At 35.8% G+C, this 22,531-nt stretch overlaps 1 protein-coding gene across 1 annotated transcript in view; it reads right to left on the bottom strand.

Annotated features, from left to right (window-relative positions):
- The window catches only part of LOC118746341 (RNA-binding protein Musashi homolog Rbp6-like), a 141,726-nt gene that overhangs the window by 68,734 nt on the left and 50,461 nt on the right, over positions 1-22,531 (bottom strand). Inside the window, exons 2-3 of the mRNA XM_036480196.1 lie at positions 8,606-8,713; positions 8,360-8,444 (exon numbers count right to left, since the gene is read on the bottom strand). Coding sequence (XP_036336089.1) covers positions 8,360-8,444; positions 8,606-8,713 — 193 coding nt within the window. The remainder of the gene's footprint in view (positions 1-8,359; positions 8,445-8,605; positions 8,714-22,531) is intronic.

Genomic DNA, 22,531 nt, shown 5'->3' with positions numbered 1-22,531 from the left:
TCCAAGTGAGCTCGAACAAAAGGACCGTCCCGATTATGTGAAGTGATGCCAGCTTCATTATTATTGATTTTTCCATTAGGGGAAGACCGTGATTTAATTTAAAATTTCCGTAATCACTTGCTTATCTCGGTGTGGAGACTAACCGATTCAGCAGTAAATTTGAGGAAGAATAAAAGAAATTCGTGCGCATCGAATTAATGCAAGTTAAGAAAGGAAAGCTTCCTCGTCAACTTTTTGCTTGCTTTTTTAAAAGTGTCACTACGATACGAGCACACAACTTAGCGGTAATACGAATTCTTATAGAACTGTCTTCATGAAAAATTGTTCTAGTGAGATTTTGCTTAAAAATTGAAGCAACTTTGGAATACTAAGGCTAAATATTGTTGTTGTTGTTTTCAAATATATTTTTCGGTTTTATTTACCACTAAAAGGCTTTGGACACCTTTGCTTTAAAAATTTCACAAGACGTCTAATAAGTATTTATGTAAATATTTTGCAGTTCCCGAGAACAATCGAAACTAAATGTCGTTCTCGTAGTGTTGTTCTCAATGGAAAATATATAAGAACAAAAATTCCTGTGGAACAATTCCAAGAGACGAAAATGGGGAAGAAGGCTCCGGAACTTTTAGGAAAAGAACTAAACGGCAACAAAATTATAAAGGCGGATTCTCCGTTCGTGTCCGGACACTTTTTGTTATTAATTTTACGCGTTCCTTTCCCACTTTGTCTCACTGAGAGTGCTAGAAAAATACCGTGGTTCTTACTGAACCCATTTTTAATATCAACACGCAGATTCCCCTCTCATTCTTAACGTTAATTTCTCAAAACTTTTGTTCTCGTTTGGATCTCCAGTAGAATATTTCCCAGACTTTTGTTCTTCCTTCTTTTGTTAATCCTCCTTGTTCCCATTGGGAACTCTCCCGAAAGTTTCATTCTGTTCTTTTTGAGAATGTTCCCGAGAGTATTTTTTTTTGGCATTTTGTTCTTTACGACAACATTTGCTCCCGTTCAAACTGCTCTCAACTATTTTGTTCCCGTGGGTTCTTTTGTGGGAATGTTCTTGGCATTACATTTTGTTCTCATGCAGAACTAAACCAAAACTGGAACGCATTCTCGTTCCATGATATTTTGAAGACTAAGCTTCCAACATTTGAATGGTAAAAAATTCAAGTGACAAAAAATTTAGACTTTTCCAAAGTGTTAGTGTTAGTGATCTAAATGTTAATTTGCCCATATAAGCTATGCTATTTCGAATACATTGTTATGTTTACATGTAAGTATGTACGAGTATATATGTACGTACAGACATGTACGAGTATCTAACTATGGAGTACACAAATATTATTAATTGATTCATAATAAACATATAAGTATAGTAATGCTAGAGTATTTCTATTACATGTAGATATGGACAGTAACAGAATAAAAATTTTACTTTTAGTCACTGGTCTCAACAAAGATTTCAGAAGCGAATTCTCTCGTGATATCTTAGAAATCGCTACGCAAAATTTTGAGCCCCAAAAGCCTCTCAATTGACCAGAGCTTTACCTAAAAGGTAGCAGAGGTTATTTTTCTCTCAATGATTTGAACATTTTTAGACACATTACTTATTCAGCCTTATCGCCAATAACACGTAAATAAATCCTTCCCATAATTAAACGGGAACAAACTGATAAAAAGTTATTTTTGCTTTTCTTTATATTATTTGGTGATATTTGTTCGCGTGAAATTCGCGACAAGGCCGAAGCTGTTAGAGATTTTTTGCCAGCGAAATTTAGCCAAGCGATTTTTAGGACGCCATCAATAGAAAATATTTTGAATATTTTTCATTAACTTAATATCTAGTAGATTGCACATGCTTTAACACACAAATTTTTTCACAAATTCAGTTCCATGTTGCAGTGAATTAAACTAGCTCTATTCATTTGCTTCTTTCCAGTCACTATTGGCAAGCTTTCTCACTCTATTACTGTCCATTTTAATTAAAATTACATCCTAATGCTAAGATTAATAACTTCTATAGTTAATTTCGTTGACTTAAAATGTATAAAATCAGCTACAGTTGCACTGCGTTGTTCGTACTCGCTAATCGCTGGTTGGCTTTGCCGCCGTTGACGCTACTCGTTTTTTTTTCTTTTTTTTTTGTATTGTGGTTTGTGCCTAACGCACGCACATTGATTGAAATTAAATAGGTAAATGCTACTTAATACATAGATGATATATAATTTAAAAAAATTTAAAAAAGAGCAAATTAAAATTATACTATTTAGCTAAGTACGATGATTTCTAAACACTGAAGTACACACTGAATATAGTACTTTTACGACGTTTCTATGACCTATTTAATACATATTCTTGTTCGCAAATAAATGTTTGTGTAAATATTCATTAATGACTAGAGAGCGAGACGTGAACTTTTCACTGTTTACGCTAAATGTTGCTTTTACATTTCTATTTCCGCTTATTTACTAAATATAAAAAAAAACACACGCAACGTAGCGCAAGTGTGGCTTAGCGGATGACTCAGACGTGCCCGCACATGGATTGCCAGCAAAGAAATGCGGCGAAGTGCGATGTCACGTATACGCCCCGTAGCCAGCACGTTGCTCGTATGCGTGGTTGCAGCTATGTATGTATGTATGTAAAAAGAACACACTACTTATTGTGAGGTATAAAAAAATATAAAATAACTATGAAAGTAACACACTAAGTAAAGCTAAAGGCTATGGAAAAAAATTAAAGAATAAAAAAAAACGTTTTAAAAATATCGATGTGAAATTAAGCAAAGAAAAGCTATAATAAAAAATTCCAGCTACATTTTCTACTACACTGTGCACGCTGAACGCGCAGTCCATGGTCGAATCCAGTCCATATGAGATAGAGACTGCACATTTAACTGTTCAATACAGGCACGTGTCTTCTTTCCTGGGCACCCTGCTCACTGTAGGCAGGCGGCAGGCTGTTTCGATCCAATGCTGTAAGTGTTGGCGTGCGCACAACCTAGTGATCGTTGTTGTACTTATGTAGTTAGTCTAACACTTAATAGGTGCACACGGTGTGCTCTACGTGTCTCTCTAGAACTGCCCACACACGTACCGCTGTGGCGTTTCACTTGCTGTCTTCACTTATTGTAACTATTCGCCCATGCGTCTTTCTTTCCTTCTAAATAGCCAATGCGAGTTATCATTTGTCGTTATGACTTTTAAATTGGATAACGCAATTACAATTTAATTTGGCAAATAAAGTTAAGTGGATAAATATATGCAACAAACATATTGGCCCTGTGCTTGTACTTGGCGCTGGTGGAGGCAAGTGGACAGTTAATGAAGCAGGTAAATATTGCACGTAGGTGACCGATAAAATTGACTTCCGATCCAGTGGTTGGGTAGAGGTACATATGCAATGCATAAGAGGCACGTACGTACATACGTAAATATGTATGTGCTCATTTACACATGTATGTATGTGTGTACACTACGACCTTTTGAGTTGTTTAGCAACGGTGGTGTCCTTTAGGCTTTGCCTAGTTGCATAATAACTATGTTAAAAAAATGTACATAAAATGACGCTTTTCTAAATAAGTTTCTAATAGCGTCTTGAATATTGTACGAATAGGGTTCTCGTCACTAAATGATAATATTCAATTTTTTATTAAAATTTTTGCTGACATTCCAATACGTTTTGTATCTTTTTACATTAATTTAGCTACACCGTCTAATACGGCGCAATTAAAATATTAAGTATTTATCTTTCAAGCGCTAAAATGTACAAATGCTCAAAACGAATTTGTTAGTTCAGATTGCATATTATTTGGATTTCCAGAATTTTAGTTCAGTTATTTACATAATACAAGTATTAAAAAATTATAACAATACGCAAAACTAAGGGGGTGTGTTTTCAAATTGTAAATAATTGATTTCGTTTTTAAATTAACTATTGGTTCTCTCTCAATTATTTTCAGTTTGGAAAGCAAACCTACTTACATAGAATTCATGACTTCAGTTCTAGTATTTGGTTGTTAAAGTTCTTAGATCTAAGAAATTTAAAATCTATTTTCACATTTTTTGTTTTACTACTTTCATAAAAATGTCCACATTTTTGGATTTTGCTTGCTACTTTTATGTTATTGAAAGTTCTCATTACTGACTGTGTAAGTCTATTTTTCTAAAATCGTAATATTTTCTCTAACCAGTTTTAGATTTTTTCTGTTAATTAATTAAATTTTAAATTTAGTACTATATAGTTTTAGTAAAAATTGGGTACTAAGCCCCTAAGTTATAAATTTTACAAACATTTGACAATACGAATTTATTTGTTTCTATGTACATATCTAAGTACATACCATACGTATGTATGTATGTATGCTTAATTGCATGAGTAATCAGCTAGGCCTAACTGCATTACTTGAAACACTTTTAAATTTGTAATACGAGTATTTGGGAAACATTAATTTAAATGTTTGTTAGTTAAAAATATTAAATATAATTTGGCTGATCTCAAGATTTTGTCTTAAACACTCTTTTCAAGATTTTATGCTATTTATTTTTTTCTCAATGAGTATCATGAGAGACTTATGACCGCCAAAAAAAAGTTCAAAATAAAATCTCTTCCTGTAAGATAAAACTCCAGTGGGATTGTTCGGCGAATGTATGAGACTAGGCCGAGCATGCTTTGAAGGGCCATAAAAGTATAACTTAAGAAGGTTTTATGAGAAGGCAATTGAGAAGTGCATTTTAAACAATTTACCAAATTTCATATAGTAAATCTTTGCGCATGCAGCAGTGCATAGCATGCGCTTAGGCGCTTGGTGATAGCAGTCATGCCTAAACACCTTTTATCGTTTTAGTTTAGTTGACTTACCGCTCTATACTAACAGTCATAAAACATACCATTGTGGTGATTTTTAGTGCACCGCAAAATGTGCCACAAAAATTCGATTTTAAGTGCTAGAAAAATACACAAAAACTTGAAAATTTACTGGAGCACTGGAATCCACACAATGGACATAACGCAGCATGCCTGCCGCAAGGTAAGATCAGGTTACAGTGATCTTCATAAAGTGGTCAGTAAAACTGGAAAATCAGTTAAATATAGGAAATAAACATAAACTAGCTAGCTTTCTTGGACATTGAGGATGCTTTCCACAACCTTAATACCCTTGACACTTAGATGGAATTAAGCACCAGAGATAATAAGTGCCATAGGACATTTTACAGTATCACCGACGATATGTATTGCCTCATTCTGTGTATGATAACGACATGAAATCACATCAGCACTACCTTCTGTAATACTGAGATTACCTCCCATTTGTAATTACATAATCGGCCTGAGATTTTCTATCGATTAAGCAGTGGATGTCGTTCGAAATGTGATATCACAAAGAACAATCTCTTAATTTAACCTAACTTAACTAAATGCACTGACAACAGTACAAAGTGGCCCTAAATTCCTCGATGATGTTGCGCTTTGGTTCTGAAGGAGTCCGAGTTAACGTAGAGAGGGTATTTCGCCATCCAGACTGGTAGTGTAATGATAAGTTCTCTGGCTTTTTGTAGGTGAAATCAATACATTTTTAAGAAGTGATGCAAATAATTGTAGGAAATGTTTGAAAAATTCGTATACCTAAAATCTTATGCTCACAAAATTTCACTATTCATAGATATGCAAAATTTAGTTTTACGTATCTCAATGAGATAATATTTTGCTTTATTTAGGCAACAAATCGATGATATTGGTTATTTCGCAATTATGTATGCATTTGCTAATCCTTTGAAAAGAGGTTGCAAACAAATGCTTGAGATCAAACTTTACCTTAAGGGTTCTCCTAAGCCTAAGCATTTAATTAATGCATCTGAATATTAAAACGTTGGACGCACAAGTACATAAATGTATGTATGTATGAGATCAAAAGTTTGTTAAATATTTATACATGTAAATTATCTAAGATTTGTATTGTTCACTTATAGTAGATATTAGCTATGTCACTAATAATTTTCGCCTATACATATGTATGTATTTAGGTAAGTAAGTATAAGAACAATTTGATAATATATAATACAGCGCTAGTGCTGCAAATTGATTCCGTTTTAATCCTACGGAAGTTGCAAGTACATTTCCGCTAAATACTAGCTTAAAATACATACATAATTACTTATGTACAGCAGTGTTCACGAAAATTGCAGCGCGATATGTGGACGAGTTTCGACAAATTAATTTACTTTTATGGCATTTTAACTGTTTTTCTTTTTATATAAAAATGCTGTTAATTTTACAACAAAAGCCATAAAAATCAAAGTTTCAAACTCAAGAAACAGTAAAAAAATGTTCATCAAAATTAAAAATTTTTTATTCAGAGTCTTTAGCTAGAGGGTAAGTTTAAAGTTGCTAAGAATTTGCTCTGATTTTAAATAATTTTTGTTTGCATTTTTTTGCGGGCATTTGCCTCCATTTCCGTATAATAGTAAATATGAAAAATGCTTTATATGGAAGAAAAAGCGCAACACACCGAACGAAAAAAATGTCTACAAACTTTTACTATAAATATTATGCAAAAATTGAATGGTCTATAAAACTGCATACCCGAAAGTTTTCTAAAATTTCTGATAAAAAAGTTTTAAAGTATTATGAAAATTTTCCGAGGTTTGTTGAAATTTTATAAATTTTGGAGACAGTCTTAAACCTTGATTTGTAGGTCTTCTAGCAGCATAAACTATAATTTTTATAAATATTAAAAAAAAACGGAAAACGTGTCAATATATTACGCTGCTATTTTCGTGAACACTGCTCTATGTTTATATGCATGTAAGTAGATATACGTTACGCACAAAATTGGTTACTGGTAATGCATGTTTGGATGTGTTTGTGTGTGTGTGTGTGTATGTGCGTTTGTATGTATATAATCTTATTATTTTAATACATGTGTAAATGACACGCAGACCGATCATTGTGAATTGCACAAAGGCTTTTGTATTGTTATGATTTAGCATTAATTAATGTCACTGTGTGTGTGTACACTTGTGCGTTTGGATGCAGCTTATTGCAGCCGCCTGCATAAGTAAGTATTTATGTAAGTACACGAATGTGTATGGCAGAGTATTTGACAGCTTGTGAGTTGTCAAACTGATGGCGCTTTCTCTTCTATCTAATTTTAATACAAGTTTTTGAAATAAGGCCAAAAAAGATAATAATTTAATAACGTTAATTGCATTCAATTAAAGCAAAGTGGAAAGTGTCATTCACTTAGTAAATCGCGTATGGAAATGCCGCGCTTGCCAACTACGTACCGCGGTGAGGAGGATATGTATGTACGCTTTTGTAGGTATCCGTGTATTGATTTTGTTGCTTTTAAATTGATATGGTAAATACATAAATCTGTGTGTTTGAGCATTTTTCGCCCAGCAACTGCTCAACCACGAAAGGGCGCCGGACATTCAAATTCAGATACCCCTTTAGCCAAAGCTGCATTTTACTTTGTGTTGGCCCAATATATTTTGTTTAAATGCAGCGCTTTATTGTGGCCGTGGCAATTGCGTTATGACTGCCGTTGGCGGTCAGATGCCAAGCGTATTGGCGCCCGGCAATTGATATAGCGTGGCTGTGGTCGGCATTTCCAGCCCTTGAACCGATAGTAAATCGCCCAGTGGGTAGCCAAGAGTGGCGGCTGCTGTCGCCGCTGGCGTCGGACGAACTTGTGTGGCCGTTGGTTGGCCCAAATGACCTATCCCAGCAGGCGGACGCAAACCGCCGACCGCGGCAGCTGCCAGTAGGCGCTTATAGCCGACAATAGCGGCGGCATCGTAAATTGAAGCTGCTTGGGGATTAGTGGCTGCTGCAGCGGCTGCATATTGCAACAGAGAAGGAGTAGCCGCTGCGGGTTGAACAGCTGCCGCTGTAGCTGAGAATGGTATAAGTGTATGTGTGGCGCCAGCAGTGGCTGCTGCAACCGCATTGGCTAGCGATTGCTGTTGCTGTGCGGCTGCTGCCGCCACCACCGCAGCTTGCTGTTGTTGTTGTGCATGTTGTTGTTGCTGTTGCTGTTGCTGCTGCTGCTGATGGTGGTGGTGATTGACAGCAGCTGCAGCAGCGGCTGCAGCAGCCGAGAAATGTGTCGGTATGGGATAGGGAGTGTAACGTAACGAAGTGGATGCTGCAGGCGCACCAGCGCCAGCGCCCACGCCTGATCCGCCGAACATGCCGGCATGTGGATGCGCCGCATGATGATGATGATGGTGGTGGTGGTGAGCGCCCGAGCTGGTGGCAGCCGCAGCGCCGGCTAGATTGTGGTGTGTCGCAGTGGCAAATGTACTACTGATTAGACCGCCACCGTTGGCATTACCGCCCCAAACTACCAACTCACCGTAAGCAGAGCGGCCGGCAGCACGCGTCTTGGCCAAGTTGGCCGGCAGCATGACTTCCTTGGGTTGCGCCTTCTTACATTCAACCTGTAAAGCAAAGTAGAATTAATCGTTATAAGCATATTTTATGAAATACGGTTTAAAGCTGATATCAACAGCAGCAGGAAGTTACGACAGGTAATAGGTCGGTCAGGGAGCTGTGTAACTTATATGTATATGTATGTACACCGAAAGTTGCGAACACTCACCATTTTGTTGTTGATCTCATGGAAATGAATTTCACAAACTTTGTCTACCACATCCTCGCTCTGAAATGTTACGAAGCCAAAACCTGTAACAGAAACGGAAAGTGCACAAATTAATAAATTAAATTAGTAAACATCAAGGCTGCAAAGTTGACGAGAGAGAATTGGGAGGGCAAGTTGAAGTACGTAAGTACAAACGAACTACTCGTAGGCGAACAAGCTGCTACTGTCGAACAAATGCGGAGGAGTTGTTCTTCGCTCACTTCAACATACCACATTTGTCCGTACATTATCTTTCTTGGCTGTAAGGCCTTTGGGAATTTTCAAGTCGACCGAAGTCGACCGGCCGGAACTCTTGCGGATTGCGGTTTTGTAAAATATTACTGAGTTATCGTAACATTTTCTGGGCATATGATGCTAAGGCAGTTCGAGAGATTCAGAGTTAAGTTGAATATTGCGCCCTGCAGTAGAAAGATAGCATTTGTGTCTTGTTTATTCCTTTTTGGCCAACAGCAAACCGCAATCAGAGTAACAACAACTGTGCCCAACAACACTTACATTTATGAATTCGTCATAAATGAAACTGCAAATTGGCTGATTCTACCGACCATAAACATTAAGCTGCATACTTCCGTCGGAAGTGGCAAGCAGTGAAGTTAGGCAGCTTGCTATGCGCTAGCGTAAATCACTCGATTTTTGCAAGCCAAGCCAGATTCCACTGTTTTTTTTGTTGATTTCTATAGGCGATTTTTTGAAATCTTAATCTTTTTTTATCGAACAAACCGGTTTTTTCATACAAATCTTGACCTATCAATAAAAGTTTTCAGTTTCCAAGGCTTTTTACTGTTTAAGGGAAACCCCTAAGTAATTTTAAAATTATATCCTAGGTTATTTGGGCATGAACAGTATATCGTATTTCATTCCAATAAATTAATGTTTGGCGCTTAAACATTTTCTACGTGTTTGGCTGAACTCTCTTCCAATTCGGGTTCTGCTTCTTGGTTTTGTGACACAAAACGAAGAAGATTTTTTTCGTCGCAGAAGTACACTCAGACGTTTGCCATTGTTGCCGAGGGGCGAGTGCTATTTGAAAAAAACTTAATTTGAAGTTGCTGAGACCAGAAATTGAACCCTGGATCTCATGGCAGTATGCACTTCTAGGCACTCGGCTGGGCGGCAAGAGCACGGCAATAACGAAAGGAGTTTCGAAAGGCATTTTTTCAGTATAATTTACGAAAACTTTCGCTTATGTTACAAAACATCTGCGTAAATAAATCTTTGTACCAATAATTTTGTATATTGTACGAAGGCATTCGTGTATACATATTAAGTACACTGAGAAACTGACAAGAAGAGAAAATCTTTTGATTATAATTAAACATCAACTGAGAAATCGGCTGTTTGTGTGTTAAATGACCTTTCAATTGTGCAAGTTGCACAGGACAGAACTAAGTGCAATTGTAAGGCACATTTTACCACCCGGTAAAGAAGTTTGCTTTCAGTTGTCATTTCTTAGTATTGTGTACCTACATAGAAGGTAAACTTGAAAGGTTAGACAAGAAGGGCGCATTCCGAAATTTTGCTAATATGTTTGTAAAAATATTATAAGTGAAAATCTAGAAAATGGGCGCGATTGACTTATTTTAATTCATAGTTCCCATACAACATTCCGGTTTTACATTTGTCTATAGCTAGAAAGACCGAGGGAACAACGTTTGTATACACCAAAGTGTCACAGTTGGCATTTATAAATTGTAACTTTTGTTTGCTTGGGTTTATTAAAATATTTGGTCGAATTGCATTGATGTTTTCTCTGAATTAATGTTTCATATGAATCTACAACAAAACCAATCAAAACATTTTGCTCAGTTAAACAAAAATTTCAATCAGTTGTAAAGTCAAGTTATGCAAATACTTAGACTTGACTTGACTTGAAAATTGTATATCTGGCAAATGAGAAGCACGTGTATGTAGTTACCCAAAAAATAACTTCACTTAGAAACTTGGAGAACTATAGATTTTTGATTTCTAAGTTATTTTTCTAAGTGCAAAGAGAGCCGTAAGAGAATCATGCAGTCATTTAATTTTTCAATAAAATGCCTACAAATATGTCACAAAAATATAATTTTTTGTATAAATGTAATTCACCTGGCAATCGAAAAAGAAACCTTCAAATAAAGACAGCAAATATAATAAAAGTAATCACAACTTACAATTTAGTAAATAATTTTTTTGTAAGTTTGCATAACCCAGTTTTTAGTTGAACAGAATTTCTTTTGCCTTCTGTGACTTTTTTTGATAAAATTGTCAATTTTGTAAAAATTACTCAAATATTGCTTTATAAGACCAAACCATTCAAATACAAGAACTTAATGTTCAAAAAACTATAAATTTTCAACCGAAATCATCAAATTACCCATCGTATTTTAGGTATTTAATGGCGTTTCCTGTTCTACAAAAAATGTTGCCTTTTCATTGCCCTCCGCTTATTATTTGTATGCAGAGGGTAATGAGAAGAAGAAACCGCCTTAACTCAGAATTAGTAGAGCTCTGATGCCTTCTCTGTTGGGCTTCACACCTGCTGTTAAGCCTCAAAATATCGAGCCGTTAAATGAAAACAATTAATTTTTAGCAAAAAAAACCGGCTTCAACTCGCATATAAAAAGAAATATATATATATATATATATATCTCATGATCCACTGATCGGATCTTAACCAGTTTAGTATGGGACCACCTCTGAGACCCTACCTTTCCGATGCAAAAAGATTATCGAAATCGGTTGAAGTGGTCCGAAGTAAAAAAAAAATATATTCCGATGAACTGATAACCTCCTCTTTTTTTGGAAGTCGGTTAATAAGGATTTGACTTTTTCTTGTGCGGCTCAAAACATGTTGCACGTAAATAGTATTTTTTTTTAAACACGGTAAAGTACAGTGCATTATAAATATACATATGTATGTATGCGGAGTGTACGTAAGTATTAACTGCCTAGTACAATTTATCGATTTTTATATTGCCCACGAAGTCCTTGAAATTAACGGTTGCAAATATTAAGTGTGTTGCATACATATGTATGTACATTAAGCCGTATCACAACATATGTAAGAAAGAAAAGTTTATCGTGTGTCAGTTTTGTTTGAATACAAATTTATGTCGAAAAGATTTTGGGTGTAAACATTTTTTAGACACCCGCTAAAACCGCCAAATCGCCTTTTTTCTATAACTTTCTTATTTGATTATAATGTATGATATCCGATTTTCAAAATCTTTATGTCGCCGAAAAGGTCTCGTTCAGCCATCTCAAGCTATTAATCAAATTCGGTTTGAAAAACCGTTTTGATTTATACCTTTTCTGATTAAAAATAAAAATCTAGGTATAGTATTTCCAAAATGAGTGAAGATATAAAGCAAAACTGTTTTTTGAACCAAAATTTTTTTAATGGACAACTATAGTCCTTAGCGACCTTTTCGGCGACATAAACATTTTAAAAATCGGACATCAAATAAGAAAGTTATAGCAAAACACGCGATTTAGCGGTTTTTAGTGGGTACCTAAAAAAATGTGTACACCCAAAATTTTTTCTCGTCATAAGTATTAAAATAAAACTGACAGACGCTTAGCTTTTTTCGTGATACGCCTTAATGTACATACATATGTATGTGGTTGTTTACAGGTGCGATTACTCTCATGCGTATAATTAATTGAAGAAGGTAATGCATATGTATTTGCAAATAGCGATTTATTTTTATACCTTTCATGAGCATGAAATGGTATTATAACTTTGGTCCGATGTTTGTAAGTACCAGAACAAAAAGAGATAGACCCATCAAAATGTATACTTATATGATCAGAACGTCGAGCTGAGTTGATTTATCCATGTCCGTCTGTCCGTCTGTCCGTCTGTCCGTCTGTCCGTCTGTCCGTCTGTCCGTCTGTCCGTCTGTCCGTCTGTCTGTCTGTTTGTATGCAATCTAGTCTCTCAGTTTTCGAGATATCCGGATCAAATTTGGTAGGTGGGTGTATTTTTATAATGTATTAATCATTTGTCGGAACCGGAAGAATCGGACCACTATAACATATAGCTCCCATACAACTGATTGTTCAGATATGAGATTTTTCGTTATAACTTCTCCATTTACGCAGCTACGAACATGAAATTTCGCAGCACTTGCACCCATTATCAACAGAATGCTTATAGTGAAAATTATAAAGATCGGGTCACTATAACCTATAGCTCCCATACAACTGATTGTTCAGATGTGAGATTTTTCGTTGTAACTTCTCCATTTATGCAGCTACGAACATGAAATTTTGCAGTACTTGCACCCATTATCAACAGAATACTTACAGTGAAAATTACAAAGATCGGGTCACTATAACCTATAGACCCCATACAACTGATTGTTCAGATATAAAATTTTTCGTTATAACTCCTCCATTTATATCGCTAGGAACATGAAATTCCGCACTGTTTTCAATAGTTATCAATAGAAAACTTACAGTGAAAATTAAAAAGATCGGGTAACTATAACCTATAGCTCCCATACAACTGATTGTTCAGATATGAGATTTTTCGTTATAATTCATCCATTTATGTAGCTAGGACCATGAAATTTCGCGCTGTTTTCAGTCATTATCAACAGAAGACTTACAGTGAAAATAACAAAGGTCGGGTCACTATAACCTGCAGACCCCATACAACTGATTGTTCAGATATGAGGTCTTTTATCATAACTCCTCCATTTATGCAGCTAGGAACATGAAATTTCGCACCACTTTCACTCATTATTTACAGAATACTTACAGTGAAAATAACAAGGATCGGATGACTACAACATATATCTTCCATACATCTGATTGTTCAGATATGGGATTTTACTGTAAAACTCCTTTATTTGAACAGCTAAAATCGATAAATTTCGTAAGATATTTTATAAATAATAATACAAAGTCTACTGAGAAAATCATCAAAATCTATGCTGTATAAGCTTTATCTCCTATAGCACTGATTGTTCAGATACCAGTTTTTGCCATATATCTCCTTTATGTAGGAAACTAAACCCAATAAATTGTGTTACCGGTTTACATACCGATCACATAGCAGTGAAAATCACTTAGATTGGTGCCATATAAAGTATATCTTCCATACCTCTGATTGTTTAGATGCGATTTTTTATATAAGTATGTAACTCCTCTATCGATGTATGCAGATGTATTCAAAAGCAGTAATCTGTCAAAGTAAAATTTGCAGATGTTCATGAAAGGTATGAAGCCTTCGGCATAGCCGAAGACAGCGCTGCTTTTACTTGTTTCTTATTGCACTGTGACTCATTATCATTACACACACTTGGTGGGTTGGTTGTTCGAAAAGACTGCAGGCATTTATGCCTACTGGCAATAAAGAAATAACAAATGTCATGATTCATTACGCCTTTGTGTGCTATTTGAAGTTTTGCTCAATTTATTTAGCGCGTTTTTTGTTCCTCTGAATGCTTTAGCTATTTCGCACGAATTATGTATAGTTAACTAAATATGCTAACATTATATATTAAGTACAACGCATCAGAAAAGAGCGGACTATATACGATGTGTAATACATACAATAATCTTGAGAAGAAAAAGAGAGATTTACATTTTTTTGCTTTACTTTGAGTACAGAATGGCTTGGTCAGCAAGATGTGGTTTTATCGACTTTGTGGTTTCACGATAATGATGACAGGCCGTCCGGTTGAGGAGATAGTGAAAAAAAGTAGCATTGGGAGGATGACACCTCTTCTTACTGCTATAATAATAATAATAATAATAATAATACCAACGGTTTTACTCTCCTTTACCACCCGCGCAGCCCGTTTGACGAACGGAACCCATTATTTTAAATTTTATTAAGTGCCGAGATCTAAATCTGTTCAGCTACGGAACTAAATTCATCAGCTGATTTTATGTCTTTATGTGAGGAAATCATATATTGACAGGCTTGTATCGCTTTCTTAATGCTGAAAAGATAATCTAATATATCAAACGTGCTGGAATGAGAGTTAAAATCCTGGGATAAGCAATGGAGTGGCTCATGCAATTCAAAATTATTTTGACAGGCTTTCTGAAATAGGTCACAAAGGTGTCTTGATACACGAAAGGGAACATTAAAGCTAAGATCAGCCAGAAGAGACGGACTTGAAATTGTGCCTGTCGGTAATTTAACCATAAAAATTACTCCAAGCATTCCCCTCCGACTGACAAGTGTAGGAAGGCTAATAAGTGTTTAGACGCGACTGCTAACACCAGGCGCCTAAATACATGCTATGTACTGCTGCATGTGCAAAAATTTCCTTCATTAAATTAATGAAATTTATGTACATGCACTTCTCAACTGCCATGTAATAAAACTTTCTTAAGTTTTAATTTGATGGCAGTTCAAAGTATGCTCTGCCTAGTCGGATGCATCCTCCGGACACTGCTTCCGGAGCATTCTGCGGACTCTGCATGGCTTACAACCATGCGGAGGTGGTAATAGTTGATTACCATTGGCCACAGTGCCTACCCACTACTTTTTGGTCCATTAAATATTTTTTTATATACATACATGCAAACATACTGGTCTCCCCTCTCACTGAGTTATTCAATAAGTTTAAGGTGACTCGTATAGTTTGGAATATTATATTGAGAATCACATCGGAAGTTTCTCAAAGCAAAAAGTAGGAATTGATTTTATGTTGTCTGAGTAAATATGATATCTTGGATTCCAAATCACCAAACCGTAAGCCAGAATCGGTCTAACTAATGTTGTAAATAGGGTTTTAATGATATAAGGGTCACACAATTCTTTTGACCATCGTTCCACAAATGCAAGTACACCTATAGCCTTATTGACAGTCACATTAATGTGAAGATAAGAATTAAGTTTCCATTGTGATACCAAAGTCCACAAAATTGTATACCTGTTCTAAGTTATGGTTACGTATTTTATAAGAAAGTGGCTGAACACCTCTTCGCGAGAAGTACATTACTTTGCATTTTTCCAGATTTAGAGGCATACGTTTCACATTACACCAGTTATCCATGCTGTCTAAGTTTAGGCCTAGGTCAGGAAATGGTTATTTCTCAGATGTCTGTTAAAATTATTTCCTGCCTAGAAGTCGGACCAACACGCCAAAATCATAGGAATGCCGACTTCGTATGGGCTTTATCGCTTCCTGCATTGAGAGCATTTCGATTACGATTTTACATATGATACTCTGCCGAATGTACAGCATTGAAATTTTATGTAGGACGGTTTCGCACTTTGACCAATGGCGAATGTAACCAAAGCAGCAGAAATTCTAGATCCACACTTCTGGTTTCCATAGATGTTCTCCGACGAGGTCTTTGAACGCTCGGTTTACCTACAACCCAAATTAATATTCCAAGTCAGTTTTCTATTTAGAAATGCATATATTTAGTTAGTATAGTTATGTGTCCTTAACGACCCCCAAATGGCATCGCAAACAATCCTTAGAACAGGGTTTTTGAATTGATGTAGGTAGAAGTTGGCCGCCTGTGACAACTTAGGCTGCCTTGGCGCCGTCTTTCTAATCTGTTGTTTATTATTCAGTCACTAAAACCAAAACAACAGTGGCTAGTTACTTGATGGAGTATTACGTCCAAGTGAAAAACTTTTATTACAAAAATTAGTGTTCGTCAGGAGAAACGTTAATTGCATTGGGTCCATTCGCAATAGGCCGTTCATACTCGAATTGCCAACGTTTGGTGACCAAATTCGAGGCGACCAATACCCATACATCAAGCGAACACTAGAACGGCGAGATCATCGGCTTGGTTCGTGAAAGTGTGCAGAAGAGCCTCAAGCAGTGAATTTCTCACCGTGCACTAGAACTCGGTTGGCGCTACGTGTCACACAGCCTACGTCACGAAGCACAGTCTGCTTGAAGCCCGTTCTTTTCATCCCGCTTGGCTTTTTCTTGTAGGTTTCCTGCAGTCGCAGTTCTATGCCAAAAAGCCGCAGGCCACCGATGGCCTTAAAGTCAACCCAGGCCGTCGCACAAATTCCGTCGGATCTATGCGGCAAAGTCATTGAAAACTTGAGTACTCGGATTCGTGACACGCTGAGAAGCCGCGGTGGACATGAGAAGTATTTTACATCCCATACATAACGGAATGCATTGGCATTTCAAATGAAAAGGAATTTCGTTAATGACAGCTTGTATTCCATTTCAACATCTAGCCGCTCTTATTGAAAAATTCTTTCTATGTTTACGGTCTTAGTTAACATATATACATACTTTACAAATATTGCATTGGCAAAAAATGGCGACTTTTTCTTCCTATATTGATTTTGGTAAACATATTTAAGTTGTTGTATGCTTCCGCAGTAACTGTCACCAAACGCTTTAGAGCCGATATGCAATTTCCCCCGATCCATCAAACTATCACCCGATGCTGTTTTTGCATCATTCCGTATATGTACAAGTACATATTTGCTTCTCCCTTGGAGGTTGACATTTCATCGATGTCGACACTATGCTTAATTACTTTTGACACATTGTCACACCAAACGAAATAAAACACTGCTACAAACAAGCATGTCTCTCAAGAATGCCATTTCCTACAGCCTCTACATATTGTTTGCTCTATACGTTCTTTACCACCCTCCCTTTCTGTGTTAATTGATTCGTTTATGTTCTCGCAAAATTGTACACCTTTCGCCTTTGGGTGCATGTTTCTGAAAAGAACATGAACCGTTTCGATTTTATTGACGCCGGAGAGGACGTTTGGTAGCGTGCAAGATAAAAAGATGACATTCACCATGACGAGTGCCTACTCTCAGGTGTTGCTGACACCAACTTGTTCAGGCCAAAATTAAAATGGCATGTCATATTCGTTGACATTAGTGTCAACCATATCTTTGTTGCCCGGGACTATAGACGCTTTCTTTACACAGATACGGATGTACGTATGTATGTATGTATGTATGTATGTTGCGCATGGAAATGAAATGACTGACTTTATTCGTGTCTGATTGCAGTAAAAATGATTTCGAACTGACGAAGCAAATAAAAACACATTCAACGTATGCAGTTCTGCTGTGGACATACGTATGTACATACATACATGCGTAGTTTGTACAAATGTTTATTTGTGTAAGAAACACATGAGTACTACAAAAAATCAGATATACTCATATTTGGAAATCCCTAATAATTCTTGATAAATATGCGTTTATATTATGTGACTTAGTACATATGTAGATATGTAGATAGATCTCCGTGTAATCTTTTATTTATTTTTTATTTACTGTGCAGTGGATGGCAAATGCTTGCTGGCCCGATTTTTATTATTCGGATTGAGTTAACGAATGGCTTATGTACTGCAATATCTCTTTATAGCTCTTTGCTTAAAATTCAGTTAAAAGTGGAAAGGAAATGTGAGACATAAAAACGTAAGCAGCTGTCGCTACTTATTGCAATGACAAACTCAACGGAAACGGAAATGAAAACAAAGTGAAGAGAATTAAAATTGTTAAACTGCCAGTGTAAGATGTTGCCAATAGCCAACTGGGGAGTATGAGAGTAAGTATGTATGTATGCGTCGCAGCAGATGTGCTTTTATACGGAAAGGAGCAGCATAGCTTCAGTGAATTAAATGGAGGTAAAGATGAAGAATTGGTAAAGTAATTGACTTTTCATCGTAGTGCAGAGTGACAGTGCATCATTATTTAAGTGAATGTTGTTGACATAATAAAAGGTATTTAAAAACGTAGATACTTATTTTTCACTCGATGTGGATCCTTGCCAAACGTCAAGTAGTCAAAACTTATTTTCCTACAGAGAGTTAAGCCAAGAAATAGAGAGGACTTGCTGTATGTTTACATTGCCGATAGGTTTGTTTTCAGTATTCAATTGATTACGGGGTCCAACCTTACTTTGCAGTAAAGATGTTGCTTAACTTAAAAGGATCTACAATACCAGATTTTTAAAAGTGTCGATACTCAGTACTCACAAAAGAACTCGAAAGTACTCGGAGCTTAAAGAATTCTAAAGTACTTAGTACTCAAAAATACTCTGTTTGCTACATGTACTCAAGATCGATTTAAATTACTCAGTATTAAGTGTCGAATAGATACTTAAAAATACTGAATTCTATTTACATTTACTCAATTTAAAGTTTCAATAATTTTCAAGAACAATATTTGTACCCAGAATAGTTAGCCATTCAATGAACGTAATTTGGGATTAATATATTAATTTGAATAGAGTGCTGCAATTTTGTGAGATTTTTACACTAATAATTAAAATATTACTGAAATGTGTATTAGGGCAGAGTAATTTAATTTCGAAAAAAGTGTATGGCATATTTGAATTCTGCGTTCGATTCTAAGCGAAAATGGCGAAAAAACTATATACCAAAAATTATGTTTGACCGTCGCTTTTTTAAAAGCAAATCAGTTTATTATAATTTTTTCTGAAATAAATTAATTTTTGATTCAAGAAATTTTAAGTTTTCTTCATACAATATACTGATTTCTTTTTGAGAATTTGGATGGTAAACGCCATTTTTAAAATATAGTTTTTTCACCATTTTTGTTTAGAATTAATCGTAGAACTGGAAGTTGCTCCGAACCAATTAATCCGCCGTAATGTTATATTTAAAGAAAGTACTGAATACTCCCGAAAATGCCCGATCCTTAACAGTATTAATACCAAAAAACTTGATCCTCAGAAGTACTCGATACCTAACAAAACTAGCATAAATTTTAACCCTCCGTAATAAAATCTCAGACCCTCTTGACTAGTACTGCCTTTGGGGAAGTTGGTCAGAGAGACATCGTCTTTCATAATACATACATATGTAGTATTGTGTTGAGTAATATCTTTGTACATTTGTTGGACTCTGTAATTGCTCTTCAGATATGTAATGATGATGGTATATATATGTACATATGTATGTATGTATATGATGATTTATTGACTAATGTGATTGCATTAAAAGTTAGGCCAACGTTATAGGGAAGCAATAAGCATTCCTTGGACAATCGCTTTAAAAGATTTAAAAAGATAGTAATCTTACATATACAAATTGGTCGTAGTTCTAAGTTCACTAGAACTAATACATCGAAATGGCTTTGGTATATGTACATATCTACATGTAAAATAAAGTTACAGATTCCAAAGATGCGCTTGAATGATTGCGTGTATACTTCTGCTACATCAGTCTGTGCTTACAGTGAACCACAAAGTCTACGGACAAAACGTTGCTCACAATGTAAGCAACATTTTTTATTTTCATTTGTTTTCATTAACTAAACAAATATAGTTCCTACTACTATAAAAACATGAAAATAAAACTTCTAAACTTTGTGCAAAACTCAGGGAAGTTTTATACATTTTCATAAAATTTTTAAATTTTTTTATCAGATTTTTTGAAAAAATTTTGATTATGCACCCTTGAAGTGTAACAATTTCCGTTAAGTTTTGATATTTTTTTTTTTGCTGATGGAGTCGTGCGCTTTTTTCCATATATAAAAAAAAATATCGAACATTTTTCGTATGCAGCGGAAAGCTTTGGTAGCTATAGTTTTTTGGCTAGAATGTTAATTTTTATATTGATTTTAATATTAAAAAAATTCGTGGAAAAAATATTTTGTACGGAAGAAAATGCGTGAAACCGTCAGCAAAATATTATTATCTAAAATCAACGGAATTTTATAGAAACACTAGCAGATCCGGCGAACTTCGTCCCGCCCGAAATAAATTTTTTGTATTGAAACATTTTGGTCCAACATTTTCACCAACAGTTCATGTTCATGATTTTCAGTGACGCATTTATCTTCAAATATTACGGTTTGGTGGTTGTGAGAGAGCATATTTCCATTGCCGCCTTAAATAACCTAGCAAAACTGTACATGCATACAAAGATACATAATAGTTTCAGTGCGTTTGAAAGGCGCTACGTCTCCTTTTCAAATAGCCTCAATTTTCTCTAAGAGTATAGGATTGATTTCATATATCTACATACCATTTTCGAGTAATCTACTATGGGAGGTGCCACGCCCCTTTTTCCAATAGCCCCAATTTTTCTTCATGACCAGTCGCGTTTTATATATCTTGTACATACCAAGTTCCCGTACTCTTCCATGAACATATTCAGAGATATGCAGTATGAAAAATTTGGTTTGTGTGGGAGGCGCCACGCTCCCTGCACCTAGCGATATGAAATATACTTTACATCCGATTCTCATACCTACCATATACACACAACAAATTTCATAAAGATCGGTCAAGCCGTTCGACCACTAGCACCGTGACACGAGATTTTAATATATTAGATAAGCACGTTGCGAGAAGCATAGGAAAAATTTCGATGAAAAAAGAAAATTTTTTTTTCTCGTGTTCACAACTATCCTATCAATACACACCCACAAAATTTCATTGAAGTCGGTTAAGCGGTTTCGGAGATTAGCGTAAACGAAAACAGTGACACGGGATTTTTATTGATTAAGATTAAACTTTATTTTTATTAAACTAAAATTTAATGGGCTACAAAACTGCGTACCCAAATTTTTCTACAAAATATGATTAGAAACTTGAAAATATGTGCGAAATTTTATAAAATTTTCCAGAGTTTTGCAAAAAGTTTAGAAACTTTATCTCTATGTTTTTTGTTGTATGAAATAAGTTTTTGTAAAAAAAATTATCGCACTATAGTCGTTCACTGTATGTGTATATATAGATGTTTATGTATGTATTTATGTAGTTGTGAAAATACATACATATATCAAAAACAAAGATTCTGAAAGAAAAATAAATGCATGCTGAAGCTTATTTTCCCGTTAGCTGATGCTTTTGGTTAGCTGACGGTTGTCTAGCCACAGCGCCACCAGAAAACAGTGCGCCGTAAATAACGGGTGATTTTTTAAGAGCTTGATACCTTTTTTTTTAAAAAAAACGCATAAAATTTGCAAAATCTCATCGGTTCTTTATTTGAAACGTTAGATTGGTCCATGACATTTACTTTTTGAAGATAATTTCATTTAAATGTTGACCGCGGCTGCGTCTTAGGTGGTCCATTCGGAAAGTCCAATTTTGGGCAACTTTTTCGAGCATTTCGGCCGGAATAGCCCGAATTTCTTCGGAAATGTTGTCTTCCAAAGCTGGAATAGTTGCTGGCTTATTTCTGTAGACTTTAGACTTGACGTAGCCCCACAAAAAATAGTCTAAAGGCGTCAAATCGCATGATCTCGGTGGCCAACTTACCGGTCCATTTCTTGAGATGAATTGTTCTCCGAAGTTTTCCCTCAAAATGGCCATAGAATCGCGAGCTGTGTGGCATGTAGCGCCATCTTGTTGAAACCACATGTCAACCAAGTTCAGTTCTTCCATTTTTGGCAACAAAAAGTTTGTTAGCATCGAACGATAGCGATCGCCATTCACCGTAACGTTGCGTCCAACAGCATCTTTGAAAAAATACGGTCCAATGATTCCACCAGCGTACAAACCACACCAAACAGTGCATTTTTCGGGATGCATGGGCAGTTCTTGAACGGCTTCTGGTTGCTCTTCACTCCAAATGCGGCAATTTTGCTTATTTACGAAGCCATTCAACCAGAAATGAGCCTCATCGCTGAACAAAATTTAAAGCGCGAAACACATTTCGAACCGAACACTGATTTTGGTAATAAAATTCAATGATTTGCAAGCGTTGCTCGTTAGTAAGTCTATTCATGATGAAATGTCAAAGCATACTGAGCATCTTTCTCTTTGACACCATGTCTGAAATCCCACGTGATCTGTCAAATACTAATGCATGAAAATCCTAACCTCAAAAAAATCACCCGTTAGTTTGCGGCGCCAAATGTGGTTGTTGAGCATTCACCTCACCACAAAATCCCCAGTTACATTATCTGCAATGAAGTTTAAAGTCAATGCTGTTTTT

The sequence above is a fragment of the Rhagoletis pomonella genome, unplaced genomic scaffold, assembly GCF_013731165.1.
Source record: "Rhagoletis pomonella isolate Grant_MI unplaced genomic scaffold, Rhpom_1.0 Rhpom_scaffold_00010, whole genome shotgun sequence".
Classification (NCBI taxonomy): domain Eukaryota; kingdom Metazoa; phylum Arthropoda; class Insecta; order Diptera; family Tephritidae; genus Rhagoletis; species Rhagoletis pomonella.
The sequence above is the reverse complement of the archived record's forward strand: the minus strand, read 5'-3'. Positions and strand labels throughout refer to the sequence as shown.